The following is a 20,395-nucleotide window of genomic DNA, read 5'->3' as shown; positions in this document are numbered from 1 at the left end:
GTCTCCCATGTTCCCCCATTAGAGTGTTGACCTTCAGTTTCCCCAGCCGTTCATGGCCCTCACCATGCTGACCGTACTGCCTCCCCAAGGGAGAGGTTGGCAGTCTCACTGAGCTGGGCTCCCACCTCTTCCCCCAGATGGCCAGGGTGAAGGTCGCCGCCTGCAACGTGCACTCCACCTGTGGGGACTGTGTGGGTGCGGCGGACGCCTACTGCGGCTGGTGTGCCCTGGAGACACGGTGAGGCTGGAGACCAGTAACACCTGGGCCAGGAGGGCTGTGGGAGTGGGAGGAGCCGACCTCGGTCCTGACCCTATGGTACTGCCCCAGGTGCACCTTGCAGCAGGACTGTGCCAATTCCAGCCAGCAGCATTTCTGGACCAGCGCCAGCGAGGGCCCCAGCCGCTGTCCTGCCATGACTGTCCTGCCTGCCGAGATCGATGTGCGCCAGGAGTACCCAGTGAGTCCTGGGGGAGGCAAGACCCAACTCGGGACACAGAAGGGAGCCTCCCTTCACCCTGCACCCAGGCCCCGAGAGGTGGAGACTCCCCCCCATGGTGCCCCAAGGACCTGAAGACAAATAATGAGAGCAGTGACAATGACTGGGCTTTCCTGACCAACTAGTAAGTGCCAGGCACGTGCTCTGTGCTTGACGTCCACCTCTGTTAGGCCTCACATACCATATGAAGCAGATGCTTTTAACATCCCCGTTTTACAGATGGGGAAACTGAGGCACCAAGCGGTGAAATGACTTGCTGCAGGTCGCACAGCTAGGGAGTGGTAGGCTGGAATCTAAACTCAAGAGGCAGGTTCCAGAGACCCAGGAGGGAGGATACTAGTTGGAGGCTAGGAGGACAATGAGTCCCACCCACCTTTTCCCAGAACAGGGGATGAGGGGAGGGACCACCAGGTGCCAGACTGAAATTTCTCCTTCTCAGAAACAGATAAACCTGCAGTGCAGGGGGCTGGGTCTCCCCCCGGCTTGTGCCAGGAGGGCTCTGGCAGGCAGCCTTGGCGGTGGGGGATTCTGGGCCCTGGCAAGGGGTGGGAGCTGAGGGTCAGACAGGTCTGGGGCTCGTGCATCCGGCTCTCAGTGACTTCTCTGAGGATGGGGGTCCTCTTCTTTCACCCTGGGGGGCTCTGACAGCCTAACTCTGGCCTGTAGCTGCTTGGCATCTGGGGCTCCTCTGCCCTGGCCCACCATTATCACACATCACAGAGTCTTTCCCTCATTCATTCAGTCATTTCATTCATTGAACAAATATTATGGAACACCTACTATGTGCCAAGCACAGCTCTAGACTCTGGGGACATATCAATGATCAAGACAGACCCCTAGCCCCAGGCTTGTGAGGGAGGAGAATAGGCAAGATAAAACCTGAAGGTGATGCTAAGTACTGTGGAGAAAACAAAAGCGCATGGGGGTGGAAAGCGGGTTGTGGGTGCAGATATCTCAGGCCAGGTCAGGTAAAATACACAGGAGGGGAGCCAGGGTGAGCGTCTGGAAAGAGTATCTGGGTGGAGGGAACTGCCAGTGCAAAGGCCCTGAGGTAGAAACAAGATCAGCTGTTTTGGAGAGTATTAGGAGATGGGGTCAGAGGTCACGGGGGCCAGATCATGCAGAGCCTTCTTGACCACTGTAAGATGATGTTTCATTTTGCAGCTGGTGAAACTGAGGCTCAGAGGGTCACATGTAGGGCACAGTCCTCTAGCCCTGAGTCCTGGCCACCACTACCCCCTCCCCCAGGGGACATTCAGGCAGTGCCAGACCTCGGGTTGGTGCACAGCCCTGGGGCAGGCTGTGAGGAGCGTAGCCTGGGCCCCCAGAGCTGAGGGCTCCTTGCCCCCAGGGCATGATCCTACAGATCTCGGGCAGCCTGCCCAGCCTCAGTGGCATGGAGATGGCCTGTGACTATGGGAAAAACATCCGCACTGTGGCTCGGGTCCCAGGCCCTGCCTTTGGTCACCAGATCGCCTACTGCAACCTCCTGCCGAGGGACCGGTTTCCACCCTTCCCCCCCAACCAGGGTAAGCACGCTCTGCTGTTGGCACAGCCCCGGAGGGGCAGAACGGTGGACTCTCAGGCATGGGGATGGCAGGGGGCCAGAAGTCACAGCTTATGATGTTGGTGGCAATCCCCTGCCCCCGTGTCCTCTCCCTGGCTCCCCATCCATTCCAGACCACATGACCGTCGAGATGTCTGTGAGGGTCAATGGGCGGAACATCGTCAAGGCCAATTTCACCATCTACGACTGCAGCCGCACGGCACAAGTGTACCCCCACACAGCGTGAGTGGCCTGGGGGCTTGCCTCCAGGTGGTGGAGGGAGGAACGCATCCCTAGGAAGGGTCTTTGCTCTCAGGGGGCCCGGGGAAGGAAAATCATAGCATCATAGAGTAGACAGGCCCCTCAGTTGTTCATTCACCAGCACATTTATTCATTCTACAATAAATGCATACTGCCTGATGCCTGGCCTCTGTGGACAGCCAGGTGGGACAGGGCAAAGTGCTTTGATTATACTCAGTTTAGTCTCCTAAAGGCCCCATCTCTTTTAACTCCACTTTGTATACCTCTTGTACAGGCAGCTCACTACCTTAAAGACCCTGTCTTTCCCGCAGCTCCGATGATGAGAAAGACCTTTCCCTGTGCTGGGATCTGCCTTCTGGGTTCCAGTTCTTGGGACAGGGATGAGGTGAGGGGTGGGGAACCAGGAGTTGAGGGGCCTCCTTGTCTTCCAGCTGTACCAGCTGCCTGTCGGCACAGTGGCCCTGTTTCTGGTGCAGCCAGCAGCACTCGTGTGTCTCCAACCAGTCTCGGTGCGAGGCCTCACCAAACCCCACGGTAAGCCAGGTTAGGGGGCCCGTCCGCCTCTGCCGTTTCGTTACCTTTTTTTAAAAAACTTCACATGTTGAGAGTGTTTCCATGCCCTTGCATATTGCTCCGTAGCTTTGGTTTTAACAGCTCTGTGGGGCTCATCACATACCACGGTGCATTTAACCTGCCTATAGCTGGACATACTGATTACTTCCTCTTTTTGCATTTTGATATAGCCAGGGCACTATGCATATCCTTAATGATTCCCTGAAGACCACTTCTTAGAAATGACCTGTTGGGGTGATAGTGTGGCCATAGTTTTACATCTTGAACTCAACTGCCTTCCAGAAAGTCTGAGCCAGTTTACACCCCCACCTGCAGTAGGAAGACCATTTCAACAACCCTAGGTGTTCAGGGCATTTGTCCTCAAGGCCTGTGGAGGTGATTCATTTAAGGTCACCCACCCAGGCGGTACCAGACTTGGGCCTTAATCCAAGTCCCTCTGCCCCTGGAGCCCATATTCTCCCCTCTTGTGAAAATCAGGAACTGGGTGGAAAGGGCCCTGCCTGGGTTTCTGCACCAGCAGTGGCATCCCAAGGGTGGGTGGTGCTGCAGCTGTCCCTGGACAGGGAGGATGGGCTGGCCTCAGAAACCACACGCTCCCAGGTCCTCTTGCTCATGTCAGTCCCTAGGACCCTTCAGTCTGACTCTGTGCTCGTCGGGGGCCATGCCTTCCCTGGCACTGCATGGTGGCTGGGTTTAATCAATTAAATGGGGCGGGAGCAAGAGGAAGAAATGTAAAAATCGATCAATCTAAGCTTTTTAGTGTAAAGATAAAGTAAAAATGGACATGCCACATACCTCGCCCCTGGTTGGTTTCTGAGATGTGTTCACTTTCCAGGTGGCCTGTCACCTTTGTCCAGGAAGCCTCTAAGGCCACTACAGTCCATGTCAGGATGGCCAAATGGGATGCCTGGGACCTTGGCTGGGGTGATGAGGCCTAGCCAGGTGGGATGTGCCAGGGTCCTGAGATCACAGCTCGTCCCCTCTCAGACCTGGCCCATATCAGGGCTGTGGGTGGCTGGGGTAGAGCACCAGGGCTCCTGTAGCTCATCTCTCCAGGAAAAGGCTGGTCCTGCCCATTTTCCAGATGGCACAACTGAGATAGCCAACATGGCACCTGGTGCCCTGGCTCCCTGCAGAAGGTCACTGGGGCCCCACCCTGGGCACACATCCTGGGGAAGCAGCCCTAGCACCCAGAGCCTCTGCAGCCCCAGCCTCTGCACTGGGCTCAGAGAATCTTCTCAGGAATCCCTGAAGCCCTGTCTACCCTGGCAGGTGCTAAGGAGGGGGCTCTGTGGCCTCAGCCTGGAATCCCCTGCTCGCTCACAGCACACAGCACCTCCCGCCTGAGCCGCATAACTGCTTTGAAGAGCCTGGCAGGGGCTGTGCTTAACTCAAAGAGGAGCATGGCTGGGGGGGCTTCCAGCACTGGAGGAGGGCCCAGTGGAGTCTGTGCAGCTAAACCACGCGGGAGCCCTGAGCGGCTCCTGGACCCCCAAATTCCACAGTTGAGGCCCCACTAGGACTCCTGCTCTTGTTTGGGGACTCCATCTCAATCACGTCTCTTCCTTCCAGCCCCCAGCCCAGGGCTGTGTACACAGTAGGGGCTCAGTGATGGCAGTGTGGGATCACACTGGGCAGCAGCCTGCTCCTTGTGCTCTAACCTAAGGGGTGTGAGGAGGACCCAGCCTCGTCGCAGTTCATTCAGCATTTATTGAGTGCCTGCTGTATGCCTTAGTCAGTATGGGGCCCTGGGAAAGAACCGAGTTGGACTAGTCCTGCCATCACGAGCCAAGAGCCTCAGGTGTGAGCTGTGGCCGTGTGATCCTAGGGAAGCTACTGAATCTCTCTGTGCCTCTGTTTCCCCATTTATAAAATGGGCCTGCCTGAAGGATTTGGTGGGGATCTGGAATTATGCCCATAAGGCACCAGCTCTATACTTGGCACATAGTAGATGCCCACTACAGAGCCACCATGCACCTTGGGAACTGACGGCCACTCTGTGTGGGTGGCCAGAGAGCACTTCTCTTGAGAGGGGACCTGTGTGCCGGGTCTTGAGAGAGGCACAGGAGCTCACCCCCTGGGAGGGAGTTCCATGGCAGCGTCCCGTCAGATGGCTGTCCCCCAGGTCTGCAGTTCTTCAGGCCAGGAGCTGGGGTGGAGGCATGGAGGAAGCCGGTCTGAGAATTACAGTAACTAGCAGAAGAGGCTGCCCCGGGCCTGCAGGAGGCTCTGAACTGATGCTTAATTTGGCATTTAATGAAGTGCCAGTTGGTCATAGTGGCGCTGTGGTCTCTGTGTGGACAGCGGGCAGCAGGGTCTGCACACCACCTGGCCCCTCGGGAGCTGGGAGAAGTGTCCCTGGGAAGGGAGGTGCTAGGGCCTGAGCCTCCTGTCACGTTTCCATTGTCCCTCATGGTCCCCACATGAAAGACATGGGAAGTAGAGGATGCTGGAAGGAGGGCTCCAGCTTTGGGGGAGGCAGGGAGGAAGGTGGATGTGCGCCCCATTTGCAGGTGCCTGAGGGGTGAGGTAGCTTCCCTGGGGGTGGCTTCCCAAGGACCACTCATCGGGGTAGGTGGTCACTAGGGGCCAGTGGAGAGAGTGGGGTGGTAGGAACATGGGGGCAATTGTGGGGCCCCTGGGGGTACAAAGAGGTAGGGAGGGACCAGGCCAGGTGGATTCAGGGTCCCTGGGTAGTTGAGTGCCCTGATGGTTTGCGACACCAGTTCTCCCCGCTGGAGTTTAGGAGAGGCTCAGCGAGAGCTGTGAGGACTCCTTCAGCCTCGGTTCTCTAGAATGGGGGTGAGCACCCACCTGGCCACAGGTTACACGTGGCCAAGGGGAGTGGGGTGACCCTCAGGGGTGGTCCCACATCATTCACTGTGGGGACCCTCTTGTGAGAGCGCCTCCTGCCCTGTCACGCCTCAGCCCCACATCAGCACCTACCCACTGGTGGGCTGGGGCCAGGAGGACAGAGGCTGGGCCCCAGCCAGCTGCAAAGCAGACCTGGCAGTGGCTCCGAGGCCTGAGTGGAAACATGTGGGTTCCATGCCCTGGGATTCTGTGGAGTTTACACACAGCACAGGGCAGCCTGTGGTCTGCAGGGGGCCTGGGGCTGGCTCTGTCTGGGGGCTTTGCCTAGAGAGGGCCCCTCCTTGGTAGGAACACAGAGGCCCGGAGAAGGTCAGTGGCTTGTCTGTTCTGGCATAGGGAGCCAGCAGCACCCGGGCCTGGCTATGCTGCTTCTCTAGCCAAGGCCCCTGAGGTTTGCACCGGGCCCTGTCCCTAAGGGAACTCCCCACTCTGGTCTTGTGGTCAGCAAATGGTCTGGACGACTGGAGCGTTCCTGTGTTGCCCATTCCACCGTAGGCAAACTGCTTTGCTTCTGTGTGCCTCAGTTTCCTATTCTGTAAAATGGGTGTAATGATAATGTCTACCTCCTAGGGTTGTTGGCAGTGGAATTTGGTGAATTTTAGAGCGCGAAGTGCTCAGAATGGTGCCGGCAGAGGGAGGGCCGGATGGGCTGGCGGCTGCCGCTGTTATTAGCGTTTTGTCATCACCAGTTCTTGTTGTTGGCATTTGCATCCCCTCGAGGTCCGCTTTTGGGCTGGGGTCCCTGAGAGGAATCAGTCCCTGTCCTGCCCTCATCTGATGTAGAATAAAGAAACCTCTCATATTTTGTGCCAAGGCCTTTGGCCTGGCTGGGTGACCTCATGTGGACACACGTGGCCCATGGGCACTTTTGCTTTCTGGCCTGATTCTAACTCAGATCCTTCCACAGCCAGCCTTGGGAAGGAGGGCAGAGTAGGAAGTCCCTGGGCTGAAGGGTGGTTGGAGGCCCCTTGGCATGGGTGTGGCTGCTCCAGGGTCCCCAGTCCTGCGCTGCTCATGGTCCCAGCAGGTCAGATTCGGAAGCAGGAGGAGGCAGGAATAGCTCACTGGGGCCACCAAAGCTGGAGGACACAGGACAGGTTGGGGGATCCATACCTCCCAGCTCAGAGCAGTCACTAAGGTGGACGTGGCGGGAACAGCCCTGCCCCTGGCCTCTGCCCCTCCCCCAGGCCTCAGTTTCTTATTCTGTACAGTGGAGCATGGACCACAGGAGCCTGGAGACAGCAGTTCCCAACCAGACCTTGAATCCCTGCAGCGGGGCTCGATGTCCACATCTTAACACTCGCCCAACTCAGAGGACCCCAGAGTCAGGCGCCTGGGCTTCAGGGCCCAGCCCTGTCCTCCGCCCTCAGGCAGCTCACTGCTCTTGAAGGCTCAGAATCTCCCCTCCCTCCCTCCCTTCCATCCTTCATTCCTCCTTCCTTCTTTCTTTCCCTCCCTCCTCCCCACTTCCTTCCTTCCATGAAGCAGCTGCTCTGCCAGGCCTCAGTAACTCCACCACCAAACAAGGGCCAACCATGTGCTGTCCCCCCATGAGCCCAGGGCCCTTCCTGGGGCTGGCACCTTCACCCAGAGGCTGTGACTTGTAACCGGGCTGTGGGGAGGGGTGTTCCCTGCAGACCGGTGGTACCTGGCCCTCTGAAATGTCCTCTTGGTATTTGGAGCCCTCCCTGTGCCTTTCCTATGGGCTGTTTGGAAGCCCAGGGTTTCTCTTTTCTGAATCGCTTAACACGGGTCAGTCAGGAAGCTGGAGTTTCAGCCCTGGGGGCATCTCAGGAAGTGGGTGCAGCCTCCCTGTTCTACTATTGGGAAAGATGAGGCCCAGAGACAGGAAGGAGCTGGGCCTGGAGCTCAGCCTCCCAGCCTCCTCTGAGGCCAGGGAGCACTCATGGAGGAAACTGGCCCCACCACTGGGCGGGTTATCCCATCTGCCTGTGCCCACCTTCCTCATCTTTAAACAGGGCCGATGCGACCTGCCCATAGGATGGAAGGCGGTGGTGGTTGGGAGGCACGGGGCCAGGGTGGTGGCCGTTAGGACTGAATGACTAGTGTTTTCTCCCCAGGAAGGCAGGACCGCACTGGGCAGGCTGGGGTGCAGTGAGTCCTCCTGCCGCTTCTCTGAAATGCCCCCGTGTCACCCTCTCCTCCTGTTTCCTCTGCAGAGCCCTCAGGATTGCCCCCGGACCCTGCTCTCACCCCTGGCGCCCGTGCCCACGGGTGGCTCCCAGAACATCCTGGTGCCTCTGGCCAACGCTGCCTTTTTCCAGGTAAGTAGAGGTCAGGCCAGCGCCAGGTGGGGCCAGGAGGAGGCCAGGGAGCACGCAGGCCACTAACTGCCCCTATGTCCCGGTGTGACCCCTGCTCTGGGCCCACTGCAGTGCTTTGGCACCTGTGTGGGCTTTGCTTTTCTTTCTCTGAGTTTCCACATTCTGTGTGAGGTAGCCTCACTCTGACTGCATGGGGCTGCAGGAAGAGGAAGTGGTGAGGGCCAGGCCAAGGGGGAAAGCCGGGGGCCAGCAGCTGCCAAGGGAAAGGCAGTGCCCCCAGGCTCTCCTGCCCCGTGCTATAGCCGGAGGGTGGACACTGCCCGTGTTGTGCCCTATCCTGTCCTCCCTTAGCCTGAGCTGTGACGCTGGACACACCCACCCACCACCGAGCCCACTGCCCCGTGGGTGGCTTCCATGTCTTCCCTGCAGAATAACTAGAGAACCCCTCGGTCACCCCGTTCCCCATTGTCCAGATGGGGAAGATGAGACCCAGGAAGGAAAAGTAGATGACGCCAGATCACACAGCACAGAGCTGGACTTGTCCTTAGCCCTGGACTCCCCATCCGGTGCTCGTCTTTGCAACTAGCCCCGCCCCCACCATCTGGTCTCGGGGTGGGGAACGCAACTCCTTTCTGGACCCCTCCTGGAGGCGCGTCCTGGGTGGGAAGCGTTGACGAGTCCTGGAGGCGTGCCAGCCACCCCCCTTCCCAGCTCCTTGGAACTCGCCATCTGTTACTTCCGTGGAGGAGCTGAGGCCCGTGAGGGCTCTCACACGTGGGGACCACGTGCCGGGCATCTGGGATGTGTCGGGAAGCCTCGTGGCAGGGGCTGGAGCTCTGGGAGGGCTAGGGTGGGGCCTGCCCTCATCCCTCAAGCCCCACCCTGCAAGAGTTGGGGCAAGCACCTCTAGGAGCAGCCGGGGGGCTGGGCGGGTGGGCAGGATGGCTCTGCCCCTGGGCCGTGGGCACCTGGGATGGGGAGGTGCAAGCCTGACTTGAGCCTGACTTGAGTCCTGCCGATTCTTCCCAGCTGTGTGGTGGGGCAGTCTCCACTCTGACCGAGCTGCAGGGGCGCCTGCCCTCCTGCCCCCCGGGGCCTGCTCCTAGAATACCGAAGGCAGGCCCAGCGGTGGGGGCCTGTTCGCTGAGCCTATATCCTGGGGAGCCCTGGGACAGGCTGGGTGTGCTGTTCTGAGGTGGCTGAGGACTCAGAGGAGGGACCTGTCTCCAGCTCAGCGTGGCAGAGCACAAAACGGACTTTTGGCCCCATCAGCAGCCACTTTCCTGTGTTAGCTTCCGGACTGGGACCCCAGAAGCAGGGAGGTTGACCTGCACTGTCCTCAGGGTGTCACATCTGCCAGCCACAGGGACATAAACAGGAAGCTCTGCCACGCGGCTGGCTGGGGGTTTGGCGTAATACACAAAACCTGAGTCTGTTCACTCAGCAAGTATGTGTTGGTGCTGCTCCTGAGAGGGCCAGATGAGCCTGGGGAACTGAACCTCATGACACAAACGTTATTGGATACCTCCTGCATACTAATAATAGCAAGCACATATTAGGCCCCTACCGTGTGCAGCCCCCTGAGGTACACAATCTTCAGTTTTCCCAGCAACCCTATTCCCATTGTCCAGGAAAACCAAGCCTCAGAGAAGGGGAGTGACTTGCATGAGGTCACACAGCTGGGAAATGCAGAGGTGGGGTTTGAACCCAGACCGGGGCTCTTCCAGCCGCTTTCTGCTGCCCTTGGGGGTGGTGTCAGAGAGGCCGAGGCCCAGCCCTGACCCTCCCCGGTTGTCGAGGGGACAGGTCAACAGCCAGGCAAGGGGCTAAGGGTGGTGCCTGGCACACAGGGTTTGGGGCGGCTCTAGGAGCGTCGTAGAGCCCCAGCAGACACCTGAATAGTTGCTGCTGAGGGAATGAATGAGGATTGAGTGAGGTACACCCCTTTGATTTGAGGGGAGCATCTGGGAAGGCTTCAGAACAGGGAGCTTTTAAGCTAGATTCTGAGGGCTGTGTTGAGCTTTGCTGGGTGGTAGAAAGGGAGACAGCTGTTCAGGTTAGGGGAGGGCTCGGGCAAAGGCCGGGGCAGGGGAGCCTGGCCGTGCTGGGTGTCAGGGCATGTCTGGGCAGGGCCTGGTAGGGCAGGATGGGAGATGGGAAGGCTCGAAGAGCAGGGGAACCCTGCTGGGAGTGGAGCCTTAGGAACTGAATACAAGGCCCTCTTGGTTAGATCACTGGGGATGCTGGAGAGGCTTTTAGTGGTGCTGAGAGCATGAGGCCAAAGTCCTTGGCATTCCTGCACTGCTTGCCTCCCTCAAACATTGGATGTGATGGCCGGGAAGGGGATTTTGGGGGATGGGACAGCCCGGGCAAAGGTCTGACAGCTCAACCAAGCCCACTTTTCCCAACAGGAGCCCATGGTGTCCTGCTTGAGTTAGAGGGCAACACGTGCTGGCTTGGCTCTCCTCAAACCCGCTTTCCACTCCCTGTTTCCTACAGGGTGCAGCCCTGGAGTGTAGTTTTGGGCTGGAGGAGATCTTCGAGGCTGTGTGGGTGAATGAGTCTGTTGTACGCTGTGACCAGGTGGTGGTGAGTGGGGTGACTCCAGCATGGGTGGAGGACGGGCCTGCATAAGTTCAGATGCTGTACCCCTCACCCCACCCTGCCTCTCTCTGCCTTCTGGTTCCCCCATCCCCAGCAGCGCCAACTTCATCTGCCTCCATAACACCCATCCCCAGCAGAACCACAGGCACTACCCATGCCCCCTATGCTCTTTTCCGCCCTTTTGCAGCTGCACACGACCCAGAAGAGCCAGGTGTTCCCACTCAGCCTCCAACTAAAGGGGCGGCCAGCCCGATTCCTGGACAGCCCTGAGCCCATGACAGGTGGGCACCCCCACCCACCCCACATGGCCTCAGTGTGGTGGGTGGGCTCGGCCTTGTGCGACTCATTCCAGTGGTTGCCCCAAAGCTGCAGATGTCCCACCCCATTGTTCCCCAGCACACACAGAGCCTTATATCCCAGCCCTGCCATGCCATGCCAGGCTCTAGGCCTTGGGGTCTCCATGCATACTTTCCCTTGCCTTCCTGGGCCTGATTGTTCCCATAGAAAAGAGGACACAGGCCAGGCGCAGTGGCTCAAGCCTGTAATCCCAGCACTTTGGGAGGCCGAGACAGGCGGATCACGAGGTCAGGAGATCGAGACCATCCTGGCTAACATGGTGAAAACTTGTCTCTACTAAAAAATACAAAAACCTAGCCGGGCGAGGTGGCGGGCGCCTGTAGTCCCAGCTACTAGGGAGGCTGAGGCAGGAGAATGGCGTGAACCCGGGAGGCGGAGCTTGCAGTGAACTGAGATCCGGCTATTGCACTCCAGCCTGGGCGATGGACTGAGACTCCGTCTCAAAAAAAAAAAAAAAAAGAAAAGACGACACAGTCCTTCTGCAGAGCTTGAAAGGACCTGATGAGCCGGGGCTCGCCCAGCCTTGAATGTGGCATCTGGGGTGTGGTCAGCACCCCTCGAGAGGCGGCTCTACAGTTGCTGTGACTGTGTTGGGTCCACTCTCCAGGGGCTCCTCTGTTCATGGGGAGTCTCAGGCATCCCTGGTGGACATGGTGCCCTCCAGATTCCCACCATGAAGGTCCCAGAATGGCCCTGCACACCCAAGGCCCCAGAGAACCCTCCCTGCCCTCCTCCTTGAGCTACTTGGAGGGTTTGAAGCCCCCAAGTCCTCATAGCCCACATTACTCAGGGGTCCCTGGCATCCTGCGGCCCTGCCGGGGGTGATCAGACCCACTGTGGCCTGGGTGGGATCTGGCTGTGCCACCCACAGGCCTTGTGAGCTCGGGCAAGTCCCTCCTCTCTGAGCCTCAGCCTCTTCTGTGTAAAGTGAGGCTGACCCCAGGCTCCCAGCTGGAGTCTCTGTGAGGGGAAGGAAATCAGTGAGGCCGGGGCTGCACTGTGCTCAGCACAGGCCCCGGGGTTTGGGGAAGGGGCTAAGAACCTCACAGGATCCTGACGCCCAGAACCAGGACTTCCTCTGGGTGGGACACCACAATGATGGGGTGCAGACCTCTTGACAGCTGTTGAGTGTGGAGGGGACAGCGGTGATGGGGCGTGCACTACAGAGCGGGGCTGACCGAGCTGCCCCGTGTCTCCCCAGTCGTGGTCTATAACTGTGCCATGGGCAGCCCCGACTGTTCGCAGTGCCTGGGCCGCGAGGACCTGGGTCACCTGTGCGTGTGGAGCGACGGCTGCCGCCTGCGGGGGCCCCTGCAGCCCATGCCTGGCACCTGCCCCGCCCCCGAGATCCGCGCGGTAAGCACGCCCAGTGGAGGCACGTGGCACCCACACTCCGGCACAGCTCATAGGCAGCATCCACAAGGGTCCCACTCCCTGGGAACTCAAACACCGGCACATACACCGGCTCATGGGTGCAGTATCACCTGTGAACAAAAGGAAGTGCTCTGCCTCACAGAGCTGACGTTTCAGTGGGGGAGGTGGACAGTAATAAATAAGGAAATGAGTAAATTATAGAAGGCATTGGAAGTGTGGCATGGAGGAAACACCGAGGGCTGAACGTTGTTAGTTTTGGGGGATACCATGATCACTAAAGCCACCAATGACATGACCAAACATTGCCCCTGGGAGCTGACCTCAGCATCCTCCAGGAGAACCCCTAAGTAACGTCCCCGGGCCCACATGGGCTCAGTAATGCACACACATATCCTCCTTGGCAGCACAGTGACCTGCCAAGTGGCCACTGTCCCAGCCCCACCTGAGCCCCCAGACCTTCCTCTAAACATGCCCATGCCCTGCTGGGTGCCTGTGACTGTGGGCAGAAGCCTGCTGGCCTCCAGCCTCAGACCCCATTCGCCCCTCTCTCGGGTCACCTGGCAGATTGAGCCCCTGAGTGGCCCGTTGGATGGCGGGACCCTGCTGACCATCCGAGGCAGGAACCTGGGCCGGCGGCTCAGTGACGTGGCCCACGGCGTGTGGATTGGTGGTGTGGCCTGTGAGCCACTGCCTGACAGATACACGGTGTCGGAGGAGTGAGTAGCCACGGTGCCCCCACCCACCCTCTCCAGCAGTGCCAGCCTCTGCTCTGTCCTCACCCCTCCCTCCCCATCCTCCGTCCTCACTCTGCTGCTTTCTGGAAGCCTGTTGCTTCGTGGCCTTGGGGACTGTGCCGAAGCCATTCCCACCACACATCCTGCCATTTCTGCTTGGGGCATCTGCTTTATCTTTCCAGCTCTGGCTCTGATGCCAGCTCCTCTGGGAAGCTCTCACAGGCTGCCCTAGCCCAGCCCTTCTTCCACCTAAGCCTTGCTCTGAGGAAATCATTTAAAATTAAAAAGGCTGGGGCTACTGGCATGGTTTAGAGATCTGTGACTGGCCCAGAGGGGTCCTAGGAAATATGCGTGAGCAGAGACTGAGCTGGCTTTCGTTTCGGGAGGCCGTGCGTCTGGCATGTGGAAGAGCTGTCATCTACCAGCCCAGCAGATGTTCTCATGATCAGAGACCGTCTTGTCCCAGCCCCTTGTCTTATAGTTGCAGAACTGTGGGAAACTCATGGGGTAAATTATACATAGAAGGCATTGGAAGTGTGGCATGGCGTGGAATGGGGCAATCCCTGAGCCTGGCTCCAGGGTGGCCGTGGGGGCTGAGGACTGCTGGCCGCTCCCACTGACCACAGTACCTCCCCTCAGGATCGTGTGTGTCACGGGGCCAGCCCCAGGGCCACTCTCAGACATAGTGACTGTGAACGCCTCTAAGGAGGGCAAGTCCCGGGACCGCTTCTCCTACGTGGTAAGGGGGGCTACAGCCCACTGTCCCGCCTGCCCAGCACACACGCTCCCGGGGGGCTGGCCCAAGGCCCAAACACCTGCCTTCCTCCCACAGCTGCCCCTGGTCCACTCCCTGGAGCCTCCCATGGGCCCCAAGGCTGGAGGCACCAGGATCACCATCCACGGGAATGACCTCCATGTAGGCTCTGAGCTCCAGGTCCTGGTGAACGACACAGACCCCTGCACAGAGCTCATGTAAGCCTCTGGGCCTGACCCACCCCTTCTAGTCCAGAGAAATCAACGGGTTTGGGGGCTGGTGGGCTGGAGGTGACATCCTTGAGCCAAGCCTCACCTGAGTCTTCATTGGCTGTGTCCCCTAAGCCAAGCCACTTCTCTCTGAGCCTCAGTTTCCTCAGCTGTCAAGAATAGTACCAGTAATTGGAAGAAGGGCTTTGTGCTAGGTATACAGTAGATGCTCCGTAAGTGATAGCTGTAATGAGAATGCTGTTGATTGCACACATTCAGATCTTCTGGCTGGCCCAGGGGCGTGGTGAGTGGCAGGGGTGTGGTTGGAGTCTCTTGGCGAAACACCTTTGTCTTTATTATGCACTTATTGTGTACCAGACCCTACTAATGGGCATTGCTGGGACACCAAGAGGAGCACAACATAGCCCTCAAGGGAAGGGCAGACACACCCACAGGAAGTAGGAGCATCCAGTGGGATTGGGAGAAAAGTCAGTGCTTTCAGGGATCTAGGGAGAAAGGCTTCACCAGGGGTGGAGGCGGGAGAGAAGATCTGGGAAGGCTTCCCGGAGGAGGTGGGATGGGGCAGAATTTGGAAGTATAAGGAAACAGCTAGGTGCTAAGATGAGTTGGGACCAGTCAAGGAGGCCTTGAACCCCGGGCCAAGTGCATGGGCCTGTGCCCCAGGTCTCAGGGGCATTGGCGGTGGGTGAGCAGCAGGAGGCAGGCCCTGCTGATAATCTGCTGCTCCCCCAAGGCGCACAGACACCAGCATCACCTGCACCGTGCCTGAGGGGGCCCTGCCGGCTCCGGTGCCTGTGTGTGTGCGCTTCGAGCGTCAGGGCTGCGTGCACGGCAACCTCACTTTCTGGTACATGCAGAACCCAGTTATCACGGCCATCAGTCCCCGCCGCAGCCCTGTCAGGTAAGACTGGCACCCCGCCCTTCCCCCAGGCTCTCTGGGGCTGCAGGTGGACTGATAGGTTTTGCCGTCCCCCGCAGTGGTGGCAGGACCATCACGGTGGCTGGTGAGCGTTTCCACATGGTGCAGAATGTGTCCATGGCCGTCCACCACATTGGCCGGGAGCCCACGGTGAGGCAGTCAGGGGCCTGATGGCTGGGAGGGGGTGGCCCAGGCACAGCCAGGGCCCTAACTGACCAGGCCTCCTCCCACTGCATCTCTGTCCCCTCTTCCTCCCTCTGCCTCTGTGTCTCCTCAAACCCCACTCCCCCTGTTTCTCCATGTCCATCCATCCATCCTGCACCCCGGTCTTGGCCCCTGGCCCTTATGCACCAGCTCTGCAAGGTTCTCAACTCCACCCTCATCACCTGCCCGTCCCCCGGGGCCCTGAGCAATGCGTCGGCACCAGTGGACTTCTTCATCAATGGACGGGCCTATGCAGACGAGGTGGCTGTGACTGAGGAGCTACTGGACCCCGAGGAGGCACAGCGGGGCAGCAGGTTCCGCCTGGACTACCTCCCCAACCCACAGTTCTCTACGGCCAAGAGGGAGAAGTGGATCAAGCACCACCCCGGGGAGCCTCTCACCCTCGTCATCCATGTGAGCACAGAAGGGGCCAGGGTAGGCGGGGGCAAGCAAGCCAGCCAGCCTCAGCCATGGGCCTTGGGAGCACTTCCCCACACCACAGTTCTCCCCCTTTGCACCCACAGAAGGAGCAGGACAGCCTGGGGCTCCAGAGTCATGAGTACCGGGTCAAGATAGGCCAAGTAAGCTGCGACATCCAGATTGTCTCTGACAGAATCATCCACTGCTCCGTCAACGAGTCCCTGGGTGCAGCCGAGGGGCAGCTGCCCATCACAGTGAGTGGATGGGGTGCCGGAGCAGGGCAGACCCGGCCCCCACCCCTGGCCCATCTGCCAAGCATATGCCCCTTACCCAGCACCTGAATTCACTGAGCGTTTTCACGCTCAATAGCTCAGTCCAGCAAAGCAAAGCAGAGCTTTGTATCCCCACTTGACAGATGAGGAAACTGAGGCCCAAGAACTTAGTGACTTGCTTGAGGTCAGTGATGGGCCCTATCTGGACCTGGACCATCAGAAACCATAAGAAGTTGTCCCTACGCCACTTGGTGTCTGTCCTGGAGCCTGGGCTGCCAGGCACCATGTAGAGGCATGGAGGGCAGGGGAGCAGGAGGAGCAGAGAGACGCCAGAACGTGGGATCTTTTCTGCACTGTATCTCGTTGCATGCCTCCTGGGATGGGGAGCTCACTCTCTCCCAAGCAACATGTACCACCCCAGGATGGCTCTGACTGGGAAAGCTTCCTTTCACCTGCACCTCAGTCCCAGTCCTGCCCTCTGAGTCGTCATACCTCACCTACGCCCTGGTCCCAGGGCAGCCCTGCAGATACTTGGGGACAGCAGCCAGGCCCCGTGAACTGCTTCCTGTGGCTCACTCACTACTCCTCCCAGGCTATAACGATAATCACAGCCCCTGGTATTGAGCCACCTCTGTGCCAGGCCCAGGACCAAGGGCTTGACAAGCCCTCATTTAGCCCTCCCAGTGTCCCCAGGAGGTGGATATTGTTATCTCCATGTTATCAGTGTGGCACCTGAGGCTCAGAGAGGTTAGTTAATTTACCCAGGGCCACACAGCAAATGAGGAGCAGAACCAGAGTGTACGTCTAGGAGAGCTACAACCCCTTTCCCCAACCTCTACACAGATCCAGGTAGGGAACTTCAACCAGACCATCGCCACACTGCAGCTGGGGGGCAGCGAGACGGCCATCATCGTGTCCATCGTCATCTGCAGCGTCCTGCTGCTGCTCTCCGTGGTGGGTAAGGAGCCCCACCCTCAGGACACCTTGGAGGGCAGGCTTGCCACCTTGCCCCAGCCCCTCTGAAGATTGGCAGATGGAGGAAGGCAGGATGGGATGGGGCACAGCTTGAACAAAGGCTTGGCCACGGGAACAGGTTAGGCACCCAGAGGTCGGGGGAGGTGTGCCCCTCTCCAGCACCAATGGGTAGAAGATGTTAGATGGCTGGGGGACATGCTGGGCCCAGGCCAAGGTCCCTGAATCTCAAGCAGAGAAATTTGGAAGCGTGTTCTCCAGTCAATAGAGAGCTACTGAAGGTACTTAAGGAAAGGTTACTCAGGGAAAATTAACCTACATGTCTGGTGGGCTGTATCGCTGTTAAAATAATGGTCATGAAAGTAATAGACTCAACGTAGCAGAGAAACTGGAGCCGTCATACACTACTAGAGGGAATAAAACAAAGTGCAGCCGCTTTGGAAAACATTTTGGCAGTTTCTTAGAATGTGAAACATAGAATTACCCTATGACTTACGAGCCAGCAGTTCTACCCCTAGCTATCTGTTCAAGAGAAATGAAAACGTAGCCACACAAAAACTTATACACACGTGTTTACAGCAACATTATTTATAATAACCAAGAAGTCAAAACAACCCAAATGTCCATCAACCAATAAATGGATAAATGAAATATGATCTATTCATACAATAGAAAATCATCCGTAAAATATGATCTATTCATACAATAGACAGTTATCCATAAAAAGGAGTGGAGTACTGATCCATGTCACCATGGGCATGCACCTTGAAAATATTACACTAACCGAAAGAAGACTCACCGAAGGCTGCATATTGTATGATGCCGTTTATATGAAATGTTTAAAATAGGGAAATTCATAGAGACAGAAAGCTGAATGGTGATTGCCAGGGACTAGGGAGAGCATGAATGGGGAGTAACTGCTGAATGGCTACGGGTCTTCTTGAGGCAGTAAAAATGCTCTAAAATTCGTGGTGATGGTTGCACAACTCTGTGAATATACTAGAAACCATTGAATTAGGCCAGGCGCAGTGGGTGGTGCCTGTAGTCCCAGCACTTTGGGAGGCCAAGGTGGGTGGATCACTTGAGCCCAGGAGTTCAAGACCAGCTTGGGCAACATGGCAAAACTTTATCTCTACAAAAAAATACAAAAATTGCATGGGCATGGTGGCACGAGTCTGTAGTCCCAGCTACTCAGGAGGCTGAGGTGGGAGGATCACCTGAGCCTGGGAGGTGGAGTCTGCAGTGCGCTGTGATCGTGCCACTGTACTTCATTCAGCCTGGGCAACAGAGTAAGACTCTGTCTCAAAAGAAAAAAGAAAGAAAAGAAACCATTGAAGTATACACTTTAAATCACCGGATTATATGGTATGTACATTATATCACAATAAAGCTGTTTTATTTTTAAAGTGAGTATATTCAATGCAGAAAATTTTTGGAAAAACTGAAAGATGATAAAAGGAAAAAATACCCATCATTAGTACCCTGTGTATTTTTGTATATTCCCTCCCAGTCTCTTTTCTGAAAATACTATGTATTAATAGATATTTTCATACATTATATATACATTCCTCCCCACCCCAGAAAAGGTTATAATGTAATACTGCTTTGTAATCTGCTTTTAAAAGTTTCTTAATTTACAAGTAACACCTGGTCATTGTAGAAGGAATAGAAAATGCTCAAAAGCAGAAAGTAAACAGAAGTCACCCAGAATCTTCCCACCCAGGAGAGCCGCTGTTAACCACTATTTCACACACACACATGTATTCCTGTTTCTTTTTCTTTTTTTTTAAGGGGGCTAGACAAATTCTAACAGAGCTGTAACACTACACATTTCTTTTTCTAAGAACAGGTCATCAGGCATTGCTTTGCTGGCCATTCCCCAAGCCCTCTGCCCATGGGAGAGCTCCCCACAACTCCCCCCCCCAACCCCAACCCTGCCCAGGAGGGAGGACTGCAGGGCCTCCTCCCACACCTTGCCCAGAGGAGCTGGAGCTGAGGCCAGCGAGCAGAGCCCCAGGCCCTGCATACAGCAGGTGCCAATAAAAGCTTTCCAAAGGGCACTAGAGGCCTGACCTGCCTCTTCACTGCCCGCAGCCCTATTCATCTTCTGTACCAAGAGCCGACGTGCTGAGCGTTACTGGCAGAAGACGCTGCTGCAGATGGAGGAGATGGAATCTCAGATCCGCGAGGAAATCCGCAAAGGTAATGGGCTGGGACCCTGCAGGGCTGGGCCTCCACTTTCCCTCCTGGGGGATGGGTTCTCGGGCCACTCATGGCTGTCCGCGTGTCCGCCAGGCTTCGCTGAGCTGCAGACAGACATGACAGATCTGACCAAGGAGCTGAACCGCAGCCAGGGCATCCCCTTCCTGGAGTATAAGCACTTCGTGACCCGCACCTTCTTCCCCAAGGTCAGCCCGAGCCTGAGTCTGCCCCTGAACCTGTGCCAGCCACCTCAAGGCAACTCAACCTCTCTGAGCCCTGCCAGCCTAGAGGGTCCCTTGAGCAGTGCCAAACCTGCACAGCTGTCCACAGCCATCCTGGCCACTTGCCCTGGCCTGCCACGGGGTGGAGGGTTGGAGGCAGATTCTTCACTCTTACTCTCTGCTCACTTGATGTTTAACTGTCCACAGGGAAGCCAGCTGTAGCCCCACTCTCCTGGCCAGCTGGGCCTTCCTCTCCCCTTTTCAAGGTGGGGCAGAAGTGGCCAGGGCTGTCCCAAACCAGCCTCTTTCCTCCCTGTGCCTCTTCCCAACCAGGCTTCCCTTGGTCTCTACACTCCCTCCTCCTGTCCAATGGACTCCTGCCCCACCCCTTCCATGCCTGTCACGCCTCCCCTTGCCCTTCCAGGGTCCACTGCCCTCGCTCCCTCCTGGTGGTACCACCCTCCGTCCCCTGTCCACACCATTCCCCCCAAAGCGGCCAAAGCAGGCCCATGTTTGACTACATCATTTTTCACGAAACCTTCCAGTGGCTTTTCCCAGCCTCAGGCTAAAGCTCAGACTCCCAGCCTCTCTGCTTCAGTTTCCCCCATTGCACATGGAGCTGCTTTTGCTTCCCCTTAAGCCTTGTGCTGTCTGGTGTGGCCGCACTCCTGGAATTCCACAGCCCCCGGGCGTGGCCCACTGCCTCTTATTCCTTTATGGGGAGCTAATTCTGTGCTAGTTTCCCCCAGCAGCCCAAGCCGGTGCCCTTTCTGTATGAGTGGCCTTTGCATGCCAGCAGGGGGTGTCCAGCCCCACTGAGACACTGGGGGTCTGCCTCTGCAGTGTTCCTCCCTTTATGAAGAGCGTTACGTGCTGCCCTCCCAGACCCTCAACTCCCAGGGCAGCTCCCAGGCACAGGAGACCCACCCACTGCTGGGAGAGTGGAAGGTGAGTACCCCCCAACCCACACACAGTGGGCTACTTCCGGGCAACCCTGCTCCTCCCTGGGTCCCCTTTCCAGTTCATCTAATCCATTGATCCCTGTCATGTGGAGGCATCTGCCATTGTAAGGTACTGAGGCCTGCATCCCAGGAGG

The 20,395-nt window shown here is 57.5% G+C and overlaps 1 protein-coding gene across 1 annotated transcript in view; it reads left to right on the top strand.

Annotated features, from left to right (window-relative positions):
• The window catches only part of PLXND1 (plexin D1), a 52,502-nt gene that overhangs the window by 20,906 nt on the left and 11,201 nt on the right, over positions 1 to 20,395 (top strand). Inside the window, exons 4-23 of the mRNA XM_007985375.3 lie at positions 138 to 238; positions 329 to 458; positions 1,849 to 2,026; positions 2,178 to 2,286; positions 2,736 to 2,838; positions 7,932 to 8,036; positions 10,536 to 10,625; positions 10,828 to 10,921; positions 12,199 to 12,353; positions 12,936 to 13,087; positions 13,745 to 13,844; positions 13,938 to 14,077; positions 14,823 to 14,990; positions 15,068 to 15,158; positions 15,363 to 15,626; positions 15,737 to 15,886; positions 16,748 to 16,862; positions 18,971 to 19,078; positions 19,172 to 19,284; positions 20,143 to 20,247. Of these exons, the coding sequence (XP_007983566.1) occupies positions 138 to 238; positions 329 to 458; positions 1,849 to 2,026; positions 2,178 to 2,286; positions 2,736 to 2,838; positions 7,932 to 8,036; positions 10,536 to 10,625; positions 10,828 to 10,921; positions 12,199 to 12,353; positions 12,936 to 13,087; positions 13,745 to 13,844; positions 13,938 to 14,077; positions 14,823 to 14,990; positions 15,068 to 15,158; positions 15,363 to 15,626; positions 15,737 to 15,886; positions 16,748 to 16,862; positions 18,971 to 19,078; positions 19,172 to 19,284; positions 20,143 to 20,247 (2,571 nt within the window). The remainder of the gene's footprint in view (positions 1 to 137; positions 239 to 328; positions 459 to 1,848; positions 2,027 to 2,177; positions 2,287 to 2,735; positions 2,839 to 7,931; positions 8,037 to 10,535; positions 10,626 to 10,827; positions 10,922 to 12,198; positions 12,354 to 12,935; positions 13,088 to 13,744; positions 13,845 to 13,937; positions 14,078 to 14,822; positions 14,991 to 15,067; positions 15,159 to 15,362; positions 15,627 to 15,736; positions 15,887 to 16,747; positions 16,863 to 18,970; positions 19,079 to 19,171; positions 19,285 to 20,142; positions 20,248 to 20,395) is intronic.

This window comes from Chlorocebus sabaeus, chromosome 22, assembly GCF_047675955.1.
Source record: "Chlorocebus sabaeus isolate Y175 chromosome 22, mChlSab1.0.hap1, whole genome shotgun sequence".
Lineage (NCBI taxonomy): Eukaryota > Metazoa > Chordata > Mammalia > Primates > Cercopithecidae > Chlorocebus > Chlorocebus sabaeus.
The sequence above is the reverse complement of the archived record's forward strand: the minus strand, read 5'-3'. Positions and strand labels throughout refer to the sequence as shown.